Raw genomic sequence first — 12,899 nt, 5'->3', positions numbered from 1 at the left:
ACATGTGTTAAAAAGACAAGCCTGAAGGTTCTGTGCCTCAATGCGAGGAGTATTCGTAATAAGGTATAATTGGGATTACAGAGACATGGCTCCAGGGTGACCAAGGCTGGGAACTCAAAATCGAGGGGTATTCAACATTCAGGAAGGATAGACAGAAAGGAAAAGGAGGTGGGATAGCGTTGCTGGTTAAAGAGGAAATAAACGCAATAGTAAGGAAGGACATTAGCTTGGATGATGTGGCATCTGTATGGTTGAGCTGCAGAATACCAAAGGGCAGAAAACACTAGTGGGAGTTGTGTACAGACCACCAAACATAATAACGAGGTTGGGGACAGCATCAAACAAGAAATTAGGGATGTGTGCAATAAAGGTCCACCAGTTATCATGGGCAACTTTAATCTACATATAGATTGGGCTAACCAAATTGGTAGCAATACGGTGGAGGAGGATTTCCTGGAGTGTATTAGGGATGGTTTTCTAGACCAATATGTCGAGGAGCCAACTAGAGGGCTGGCCATCCTTGACTGGGTGTTGTGCGAGGCCCCTTGGGGAAGAGTGACCATAATATGGTAGAATTCTTTATTAAGGTGGACAGTGACACAGTTAATTCAGAGACTAGGGTCCTGAACTTAAGGAAAGGTAACCTCGATGGTATGAGACGTGAATTGGCTAGAATAGACTGGCAAATGATACTTAAAGGGTTGACGGTGGATAGGCAATGGCAAACATTTAAAGATCACATGGATGAACTTCAACAATTGTACATCCCTGTCTGGAGTAAAAATAAAACGGGGAGGGTGGCTCAACCGTGTCTAACAAAGGAAATTAGGGATAGTGTTAAATCCAAGGAAGAGGTATATAAATTGGCCAGAAAAAGCAGCAAACCCGAGGACTGGAAGAAATTTAGAATTCGGCAGAGGAGGACAAAGGGTTTAATTAGGAGGGGGAAAATAGAGTATGAGGGGAAGCTTGCTGGGAACATAAAAATTGACTGCAAAAGCTTCGATATATATGTGAAGAGAAAAAGATTAGTGAAGACAAACATAGGTCCCTTGCAGTCAGATTCAGGTGAATTTATAAATGGGGAACAAAGAAATGGCAGACCAGATGAACAAATACTTTGGTTCTGTCTTCACGAAGGAAGACACAAATAACCTTCCAGAAATACTAGGGGACCGAGGGTCCAGTGAGAAGGAGGAACTGAAGGAAATCCTTATTAGGCGGGAAATTGTGTTGGGGAAATTGATGTGATTGAAGGCCGATAAATCACCGGGGCCGGATAATCTGCATCTCAGAGTACTTAAGGAAGTGGCCCTAGAAATAATAGATGCATTGGTGATCATTTTCCAACAGTCTATCGACTCTGGATCAATTCCTATGGACTGGAGAATAGCTAATGTAACACCACTTTTTTAAAAATGAGGGAGAGAGAAAACGGGGAATTATAGAATGGTTAGCCTAACATCGGTAGTGGGGAAAATGTTGGAATCAAGTACTAAAGATGAAATAGCAGCGCATTTGGAAAGCAGTGACAGGATCAGTCCAAGTCAGCATGGATTTATGAAAGGGAAATCATGCTTGACAAATCTTATAGAATTTTTTGAGGATGTAACTAGTAAAGTGGACAAGGGAGAACCAGTGGATGTGGTGTATTTGGACTGTGACGAGGATGCTAAGAGGCTGCAGGGTGACTTGGACAGGTTAGGTGAGTGGGCAAATGTATGGCAGATGCAGTATAATGTGGATAAATGTGAGGTTATCCACTTTGGGGGCAAAAACACGAAGGCAGAATATTATCTGAATGGCGGCAGAATAGGAAAAGGGGAGGTGCAACGAGACCTGGGTGTCATGGTACATCAATCATTGAAAGTTGGCATGCAGGTACAGCAGGCGGTGAAGAAGACAAATGGCATGTTGGCCTTCATAGCTAGGGGATTTGAGTATTGGAGCAGGGAGGTCTTACTGCAGTTGTACAGGATCTCGGTGAGGCCTCACCTGGAATATTGTGTTCAGTTTTGGTCTCCTAATCTGAGGAAGGACGTTCTTGCTATTGAGGGAGTACAGCGAAGGTTCATCAGATTGATTCCCGGGATGGCAGGACTGACATATGAGGAGAGACTAGATCGACTCGGACCATATTCTCTGGAGTTTAGAAGAATGAGCGGGGATCTCATAGAAACATATAAAATTCTGACGGGACTGGATAGATTAGATGCTGGAGGAATGTTCCCGATGTTGGGGAAGTCCAGAACGAGGGGTCACAGTCTAAGGATAAGGGGTAAGCCATTTAGGACCGAGATGAGGAGAAACTTCTTCACTCAGAGAATTGTGAACCTGTGGAATTCTCTACCGCAGAGAGTTGTTGAAGCCAGTTCGTTAGATATATTCAAGAGATAGTTAAATATGGTCCTTACGGCTAAAGGGATCAAGTGGTATGGAGAGAAAGCACGAAAGGGGTACTGAGGTGAATGATCAGCCATGATCTTATTGATGGTGCAGGCTCAAAGGGCCGAATGGCCTACTCCTGCACCTATTTTCTATGTTTCTATGTTTCCTTAGAGCAGAGGAGGTTGAGAGGAGATTTGATAGCGGTATTCAAAATCATGAGGGGTATGCTCAGAGTAGATAGAGCGAAACTGTTCCCATTGGCAGAAGGGTCGAAAACCAGAGGACACAGATTTAAGGTGATTTGCAGAACAAAAGGCAACTTGAGGGAAAACCTTTTTATGCAGTCAGTGGTTAGGATCTGGAATTCACTGCCTGAAAAGGTGGTGGAGGCAGATTCGATTGTGGCTATCAAAAGGGAATTGGATAAGTACCTGAAGGGGAAAACATTGCAGGGCTACGGGGAAGGGGTGGGGAAGGGGTGGGGAAGTGGGACTAGCTGAAGTGCTCTTGTCGAGAGCGGACACAGGCTCGATGGGCCGAATGGCTGCCATCTGTGCTGTAACCATTCTCTGATTCTACTCCCATCTCCTTCAAATGTTTACCTCGCTTCCCCTTTAATGCATCTATGCTATTCGCCTCAACTGCTCCCTGTGGTAGCAAGTTCCACATTCTCATTACTCTCTGGGTAAAGAGGGTTCTTCTGAATTCCCTATCTAATTTCTTGGTGACTATCTTATATTGATGGCCTCTAGTTTTGCACTTCCCCACAAGTGGAACCACTCTCTCTGTATCTACTCTATGAAAACCTTTCATAATTTTAAAGACCTTTATTCGGGTACACTTTAGCCTTCAAGAGAAAAAAGACCCAGCCTGTTCTTCCTTTCCTGATAGGTAAAACCTTGCAGTTCCGGTATCATCCTTGTACATCTTGTCTGCACCTTCTCCAGTGCCTCTATATCATTTTTATAATATGGTGAGCAGAACTGTACACAGTACTCCAAGTGTAGTCTTACTAAGGTTCGATACAACTTTTGCATAACTCAGTACATTTCTTCTTTCCCTCTAGAAATAAACTCCAGTGCTTGGTTTGCTTTTGTTATGGTCTTATTGATCTGTATTGTAACTTAGTGATTTGTTTATTTGTACTCCCAGGTCCCTTTGCTCCTCTGCCCCATTTAGATTCTTATTTTCCAAGTAATCTATGACCTCCTTATTTTTCTTACCAAAATGCAATACCTCACACTTATCCATGTTGAAAATCATTTGTCAATGATATGCCCATTCTGCAAGTGTATTAATGCCTTCTCGTAAGTTGTTGCAGTCCCCTCACTGTTGAGTATTGCCCCCAATTTGGTGTGGTCCACAAATTTAGAAATTGTGTTTTTGATTCCAAAGTCTAAATGGCTAACATAAATTTTGAACAACCGTGTGTCCAGCACTGATCCTTGTGGACCCACCATCTACCACTCTGAACAGCTACCCATTACCCCATCTCTCTGTTTTCTGTCTTGCAGCCAGCTGGCTATCCATTCTGCTACTTGTTTCCTGACTCTGCATGATCTGACCTCATTCATTAATCTATTATGTGGTACCTTATCAAAGTACCTTTTGGAAATCTAGATATATTACATCTACCGCATTACCTTTGTCTACACTCTCTGTTACCTCTTCAAAGAATTCAATGAGGTTGGTCAAGCAACACTTTCCCCTTTGAAATCCATGTTGACTATTCATTATTATATTTTCAGCTTGCGGATGTTTTTCTATTTTGTCCTTTAGTCATGAAAACGTGACACTTTGATGTTCAGCACCTCCTGGTGCTCCAATAAAATGAGTGATTAGGAGGGAGCAAATGTTGACTAGAAGTCAATGCTAATTGCTAAAAAAAAAAGATAGATAACAATTTAAAAATTTGACATTTTAAAAATCTTTAAGAAGAATTTATTGCACGCAGGAGTGAGATGCAATAGTTTAAATTGTTCTCTTTTTCTGGGCATTGCATTAACAATAATCACATTGTTATAAAGGTACTTAGGCTGTTAATTATGAGCCCTAACTTTCTGCGACATGTTTAATGGGCAATTAATGTGAAAATTCAGCAAATTCTTAAAAATAACGTGGCGGCTAAGGGTGAGATACCATTTGTACGAAGCAAACGGCAAAGTGGTATAAATTGACCAGCAAATTTTGGAGATTCGCAACTTCTTAAAATTTTCCAGGAAGAGTTGACCGATCCTGTGGGTATGTAATTTGTGGTTGTATATTTAAGGTTAAGGTCCTTAACCTGAAGTATGTCAAACTTTTCCAAAAGGTCAACCTGATTATATGAATCTACATCTTTTGTGTCTGTAATTTTGTACAGTAATTATTTTGAAAAAAAGATGGTACTTATATATTCAACTCTAACACTATCCTTACTGAGTTTTTTCCCTTTTAGATTCCTTCCATGCTATACACCATTCCTCAAAGGAGAGGCCTGATCCCAAAGCTGCTTTTAAACTGACCAATTGTGCACTTGTTTACATGTCAAATTCTCAGGAGTGGAGCCAAGTGGAGGCCAGGTGCTTCCTCAGAGATGAAGGGTGTGCACCACCACGTCAACTCGGGCATTTTCTAACAACCTGGGAAAAGCACGAGAAAAAAACTGAGATGTAAAATTGAAAAACAAAACTGAAATCTCGGGTGGTCAACAACTAAAAAGAAAAGACTTGCATTTATATAACACCTTTCATGACACCCAGATATCCCACAGTGCTTTACAGCCAATGAAATACTTTTGAAGTGTAGTCACTGTTGTAATGTAGGAAATGCGGCAGCCAATTTGTGCACAGCAAGCTCCCACAAACAGTAATGTGCTAATGACCAGATAATCTGTTTTCTTTTGTTATGTTGATTGATGGATAAATATTGGCCAGGACACCGGGGATAACTCCCCAGCTCTTCATCGAAATAGTGCCATGGGATCTTACACGTTCACCTGAGAGGGTAGAGGAGACTTCGGTATCATGTCTCATCCAAAAGACAGCACTTCCAACAGTGCAGCACTTCCTCAGTACTGCACTGGAGTGTAAGTCGAGATTTTTTGCTCAAGTCTCTGGAGTGAAACTTGAACCCACAACCTTCTAAATCAGAGGAGAGAGTGCTACCCACTGAGCCACAGCTGACACTACATCATATTGGTACACTAACAAGCGTAGCACAGTGGGTAGGATGTAGACTTATACTCATAGTTCCCTGTCTCAGCTCTACTAATGGGGTGGGTACCAGATCTTCCCCACAAGGAGGAAAGAATTTGCAGGTTGAGTTGCAAGAGAACCCAATTACAACATTAGCACAGGTAAGAGGTCACTTGTATGCCCTCAAAACAGAAAGACTTCTGAGAGGCAGATTATCAGTTTTGCTGGTTTAATTTAAGAGAGAGAGAGAATTTAAAGAAAATTCTGTTTCTACAAAACATTAGGAATAGAAATCATTTGGAAGGTCATCTCTAGAAGTGAGAGAGAAAACTACATGTCCTTGTCACTAAGTCCTCAAAACATAACCATATTCTCTCTATTCTGAATCAGAGGTAAACAAGTCACCCACAGTCTGTCGCCCACACAGTTACCTCTTCAATGCATCACTATTGCCCACGCTGTCACACACCCACACAACATACAGTTACTCACTTGAAGTTACCTGTGACCGAACTCATCCAATCATCACAGCAATGTACTTAAACATTAATTATCCACATCAATCAAACATTAATCATTGTCTTTCATCAAAATGTAGGCACCACTTAGGAAGCAAAATAAAAAAGGCAAGATAGCAATTTCAGAGTATCCAATTTAATAATTCTCAATATTCATAATGTTAATGCAGATACTAATGATTTTTTTGGTTTTAAAAAAATCAATAAAATCATCGAGTAGTTTCTAATAGCCCCTTTTATAGCAGGAACAAATTAACCCATTCATATGATTATTTTTACCACTATATGTGTAGTGATTTATAAAGGGCTGGAATTTGATCAAAAACTGCCACCACGGGACTACCGCCCAAAAAACGGCTAAGATTATTCAATTAAGAACGGCGGAAAATTGATTAAAAAATGGAAAAATCGGTGTTCCACGTGGATTCTCGGCGGAAAACGCGATCTTGTCAAATTGAGTGGTATTTAGTCAAAATATGGGCCTAGGGAGGGGGAAAATTTTTCAAAATAACAAAAAAAAATCAAAAATTGGAAAACATTCACGGGACCCTTTTCCAGTGAATTGCTGCAAAAGAATGTAAAAAAACCTTTCACTTACCTTTTTTTGTAGGGTTTCATACCTACCGCTGATCGAAGGGCTGCTCCGGCTGGTTTCTCCTGGGCAGTGTTTGTTTCAGCAACTACAGAACACCACTACCACCACACTTGAGCGGATGCGTTTTTTTCAGTGTTGCATGCCGACAGTCCGCTCCCCAGCGGTATTTCGAAACTGCCGGCGGAACACTTTGATCAAACTTGCACCGGGTGGTTTTCAACCAAAAAATAGGAATACTGCCGAAAAGCCCAGTGGAAATGCTGACCAAATTCCAGCCCAAGGAGCCCACATTGGAGTGGCTTACTGAATATCAGAAGCACAAACCCAGGTTCTGCCTTTGGTATCAGTACCAAAAGCCAAAGCAGAGACAGCAAAAATATAAAACACATATGTGCAGTGATTTTTACAGCCAAAGAGCAAAAATTCTAATTAACAGAACTGTTTCCTGAAGCAATTCTGTACTATAGAAGGCTGATAAGATCAAGAATCTTCCCTCTTTAAAATTCTGATAAACAAGCCATATGTGTGTTTTCATGCATACAATTCTAGCCATCAAGCCTTTTAGATGTTCTTAAAAACACACAGCTGAAATCAAACCTTCTATATCCACTTGGATTACAGACTGTTCGAAAACGAATGAATCCTCAAGACATACTGCCATGTGCAAAGCTAAGCAGAAAGCATTAAATAATTTACGATGCACATCCTATGCCCTTTAAACACATGACAGGAATGTGTACAGTGGCGTGATTTACATTTGCGATTTGTTAAAAACAAGAAAATTGGGGAGCAACTAACATGCATCAAGAACATATCCCACAGAATATTCAACATTTTGTATCACATCAATGCCATTGGTTAACATTTAAATCAATGTTAACCAGCATTGTGACTTGATACATAATAAAAAGCACTGAATTGAATTGTCCAAGATTAATAAATTAATACTATTCTGTGCTTTGGGACTGACAACAGATTGCATGGAAACCTTCACAGTACGATACTTTAACGATATAGGTAAAAAATGGGATGAGGTCCTACAAGCTGAATTTAGGGAGCTAGGAGTTAAATTAAAAAGTAGGACCTCAAAGGTAGTAATCTCAGGATTGCTACCAGTGCCACGTGCTAGTCAGAGCAGGAATCGCAGGATAGCTCAGATGAATACATGGCTTGAAGAGTGGTGCAGAAGGGAGGGATTCAAATTCTTGGGACATTGGAACCGGTTCTGGGGTAAGTGGGACCAGTACAAACCGGACGGTCTGCACCTGGGCAGGACCGGAACCAATGTCCTAGGGGGAGTGTTTGCTAGTGCTGTTGGGGAGGGGTTAAACTAATATGGCAGGGGGATGGGAACCTATCCAGGGAGACAGAGGGAAGTAGAATGGGGGCTGAAGCAAAAGATAGAAAGAAGAAAGTAAAAGTGGAGGGCAGAGAAACCCAAAGCAAAAATCAAAAAGGCCACATTACAGCAAAATTCTAAAGTGGCAAAGTGTGTTAAAAAGACAAGCCTGAAGGCTCTGCGCCTCAAGGCGAGGAGTATTTGTAGTAAGGTGGACGAATTAACTGCACAGGCAACAATGAATGAATATGATATAATTGGCATCACGGAGACATGGCTCCAGGGTGACCAAGGCTGAGTACTCCGTTTCCACGGGTATTCAACATTCAGGAAGGATAAACAGAAAGTAAAAGGAGGTGGGGTAGCGTTGCTGGTTAAAGAGGAAATTAACGCAATAGTAAGGAAGGACATTAGCTTGGATGATGTGGAATCTGTATGGGTGGAGCTGCGGAATACCAAAGGGCAAAAACACTAGTGGGAGTTGCGTACAGACCATCAAACAGTAGTAGTGAAGTTGGGGACAGCATCAAACAAGAAATTAGGGATGCGTGCAATAAAGGTACAGCAGTTATCATGGGCGACTTTAATCTACATATTGATTGGGCTAACCAAATTGGTAGCAATACGGTGGAAGAGGATTTCCTGGAGTGTATTAGGGATGGTTTTCTAGACCAATATGTCAAGGAACCAACTAGAGGGCTGGCCATCCTAGACTGGATGTGTAATGAGAAAGGACTAATTAGCAATCTTATTGTGCGAGGCCCCTTGGGTAAGAATGACCATAATATGGTAGAATTCTTTATTAAGATGGAGAGTGACACACATAATTCAGAGACTAGGGTCCTGAACTTAAGGAAAGGTAACCTCGATGGTATGAGACGTGAATTAGCTAGAATAGACTGGCGAATGATACTTAAAGGGTTGACGGCAGATAGGCAATGGCAAACATTTAAAGGTCACATGGATGAACTTCAACAATTGTACATCCCTGTCTGGTGTAAAAATAAAACGGGGAAGGTGGCTCAACCGTGGCTAACAAGGGAAATTAAGGATAGTGTTAAATCCAAGGAAGAGGTATATAAATTGGCCAGAAAAAGCAGCAAACCTGAGGACTGGGAGAAACTTAGAATTCAGCAGAGCAGGATAAATGGTTTAATTAGGAGGGGGAAAATAGAGTATGAGAGTAAGCTTGCTGTGAACATAAAAACTGACTGCAAAAGCTTCTATAGATATGCGAAGAGAAAAAGATTAGTGAAGACAAACATAGGACCCTTGCAGTCAGATTCAGGTGAATTTATAAATGGGGAACAAAGAAATGGCAGACCAGTTGAACAAATACTTTGGTTCTGTCTTCACGAAGGAAGACACAAATAACCTTCCGGAAATACTAGGAGACCGAGGGTCTAGTGAGAAGGAGGAACTGAAGGAAATCCTGTTAGGGAAATTGATGGGATTGAAGGCCGATAAATCCCCAGGGCCTGATAGTCTGCATCCCAGAGTACTTAAGGAAGTGGCCCTCGAAATAGTGGATGCATTGGTGATCATTTTCCAACAGTCTGTCGACTCTGGATCCGTTCCTATGGACTGGAAGGTAGCTAATGTAACAGCACTTTTTAAAAAAGGATGGAAGAGAGAAAACGGGTAATTATAGACCGGTTAGGCTGACATCAGTAGTGGGGAAAATATTGGAATCAATTATTAAAGATGAAATAGCAGCACATTTGGAAAGCAGTGACAGGATCAGTCCAAGTCAGCATGGATTTATGAAAGGGAAATCATGCTTGACAAATCTTCGAAAATCTTTTGAGGATGTAACTAGTAGAGTGGACAAGGGAGAACCAATGGATGTGGTGTATTTAGACTTTCAAAAGGCTTTTGACAAGGTCCCACACAAGAGATTGGTGTGCAAAATTAAAGCACATGGTATTGGGGGTAATGTACTGACGTGAATAGAGAACAGATTGGCAGACAGGAAGCAGAGAGTCGGGATAAACGGGTCCTTTTCAGAATGGCAGGCAGTGACTAGTGGGGTGCTGCAGGGCTCAGTGCTAGGACCTCAGCTATTTACAATATACATTAATGATGTAGTGAAGGAATTGAGTGTAATATCTCCAAGTTGCAGATGACAATAAGCTGGGTGGCAGTGTGAGCTGTGAGGAGGACACTAAGAGGCTGCAGGGTAACTTGGACAGGTTAGGTGAGTGGGCAAATGTATGGCAGATGCAGTATAATGTGGATAAATGAGAGGTTATCCACTTTGGTGGCAAAAACCCGAAGGCAGATTATCTGAATGACGGCAGATTAGGAAAAGGGGAGGTGCAACGAGACCTAGCTGTCATGGCACATCAGTCATTGAAAGTTGGCATGCAGGTACAGCAGGCGGTGAAGAAGGCAAATGGAATGTTGGCCTTCATAGCTAGGGGATTTTGAGTATAGGAGCAGGAAGGTCTTACTGCAGTTGTACAGGGTCTTGGTGAGGCCTCACCTGGAATATTGTGTTCAGTTTTGGTCTCCTAATCTGAGGAAGGACGTTCTTGCTATTGAGGGAGTACAGCGACTGACATATGAGGAGAGACTGGATCGACTGGGCCTGTATTCACTGGAGTTTAGAAGGATGAGAGGGGATCTCATAGAAACATATAAAATTCTGACGGGACTGGACAGGTTAGATACAGGACGAATGTTCCCGATGTTGGGGAAGTCCAGAACCAGGGGACACAGTCTAAGGATAAGGGGGTAAGTCATTTAGGACTGAGATGAGGAGAAACTTCTTCACTCAGAGAGTTGTTAACCTGTGGAATTCCCTGCCGCAGAGAGTTGTTGATGCCAGTTCATTGGATATATTCAAGAGGGAGTTAGATATGGGCCCTTACGGCTAAAGGGGTCAAGGGGTATGGCGAGAAAGCAGGAAAGGGGTACTGAGGTGAATGATCAGCCATGAGCTTATTGAATGGTAGTGCAGGCTCGAAGGGCCGAATGGCCTACTCCTGCATCTATTTTCTCTGTTTCTATACAGCTTTTTAAAACAGATTTTTATTGCATTAAGCAATAATCAAGGAGCAGCATATATGCACTTTCTTTTCCCATGTGAAAAGTGTGACTGTGCTTGCAAAGACCATCCTGCCTGGGGAAATATGTACCTCTCCTGCCTTCTTGCTCCCAGTTTACCTGTGGAGTGAATGCAGGGATCTGTTTTCATTTCTGGTAAGTTTGTTGCTTGTCTGTATCAAGCAAAATATAAAGTTGGCCTCTATTCATGAAAGGCGCTTTTAATTCTCGAGCACTTTGGATATTAGTGGTCTGTACGTCAGTGGATTGCATCATACTGCCTGTAAAATTGGACCCAATGTACTAAGCAAGATAGGATCACAAACTTAAAAAAACATTCCATTCTTTAGATTACCTCTGTTGGATCTTGAAAGACAAATCTTCTATCAGCTGCAGCCTGTTCTTTCGCTGGCCAATGCGCTCCAACATCATTTTCTGAAGAATGTCTGCTAGCTAAAAGTAAATGGGTCACACTACACTTTAAAATGCAGATATTACAAACACAAAATGCTCCTTATTATATTCAAAATCGACATTTCTAAATACACGAAAGATACAGGGTGTCCCATCAATGCAACATTTTAAAAATCAAAAATTTGCATACACTCACCCTCTAAGATGCATATTCTAACAAGACTACATTTCTGTGTGTCGGGTATGCCGTATGCCCGACAAGACTCCCAAAGCAAGCGTTCTGCTCGGAACTCCTACACGGCAAGCAAGCCCCAGGTGGGCAGAGGAAACATTTCAAGGACGCCCTCAAAGCCTTATTGATAAAGTGCAACATCTCCGCCGACACCTGGGAGTCTCTGGCCAAAGACCGCCCTAAGTGGAAGAAGAGCATCCGGGAGGGGGCTGAGCACCTCAAGTCTCGCCGTGAGAGCATGCAGAAAACATGCGCAGGCAGCGGAAGGAGCATGTGGCAAACCAGACTTCCCACCCACCCTTTCCTTCAAACACGGTCTGTCCCACCTGTGACAGAGACTGCAATTCCCATATTGGACTGTTCAGCCACCTGAGAACTCACTTACAGTGGAGAGCAAGTCTTTCTCGATTTCGAGGGACTGCCTATGATGATGACATTTCTATGTAGGCATTTGAGTTATTTTGATACTTTTTTCCCCACAGACTAAAGTTTCCACCAGAACATGTGCTTTTTAAAAAGGGTCTCAAGTCAATTATTGTAATATCAATCACTTGTTATCATCTCATTAGGCCCATTCAACAAATGTCTTTGAGGGAGAACATGGCATCTGTGAGGTGGAAAAAGTACTGGCAGCTGGATAAAGGACAGTGAAAAGGACGTGGTCACATCCTCCTTAATTGACCTCTTCCTCCCCCTCTCCCCCACCCCTCCATTTTGTATTTCCCTCCCTTTTTCAGGTTCTTCCTATGTTACATTCAGGCAATTCGATCTGACCTCTGCTACTACTGCTCTTAAACTAGCTTTCATCAACCGAGGAAGAGTGGTCTCGGGCAACTCTGCTTTCAATTGTCATGTGGGAAATCATGGCCGTCACTCTATGTTCTATACCGACAGTACATCATCCAATTGTCATGTGGGAAATCATGGTCGTCACTCTATGTTCTATACCGACAGTACATCATCCAATTGTCATGTGGGAAATCATGGTCGTCACTCTATGTTCTATACTGACAGTATATCATCCAATTGTCATGTGGGAAATCATGGTCGTCACTCTATGTTCTATACCGACAGTATATCATCCAATTGTCATGTGGGAAATCATGGTCGTCACTCTATGTTCTATACCGACAGTATATCATCCAATTGTCATGTGGGAAATCATGGTCGTCACTCTATGTTCTATACC

The 12,899-nt window shown here is 42.1% G+C and overlaps 1 protein-coding gene across 5 annotated transcripts in view; it reads right to left on the bottom strand.

The window, feature by feature from the left end:
- alkbh3 (alkB homolog 3, alpha-ketoglutarate dependent dioxygenase) overlaps window positions 1-12,899 on the bottom strand; it is a 103,337-nt gene that overhangs the window by 71,033 nt on the left and 19,405 nt on the right. For all 5 annotated transcript variants that reach the window (XM_070899673.1, XM_070899674.1, XM_070899675.1 and 2 more), the window contains exon 3: window positions 11,420-11,517. In XM_070899673.1, the coding sequence (XP_070755774.1) occupies window positions 11,420-11,517 (98 nt within the window). The remainder of the gene's footprint in view (window positions 1-11,419; window positions 11,518-12,899) is intronic.

This window comes from Pristiophorus japonicus, chromosome 14, assembly GCF_044704955.1.
Source record: "Pristiophorus japonicus isolate sPriJap1 chromosome 14, sPriJap1.hap1, whole genome shotgun sequence".
Taxonomy (NCBI): Eukaryota; Metazoa; Chordata; class Chondrichthyes; family Pristiophoridae; genus Pristiophorus; species Pristiophorus japonicus.
Note: the sequence above shows the minus strand (reverse complement) of the source record. Positions and strands in the feature narration are given on the sequence as shown.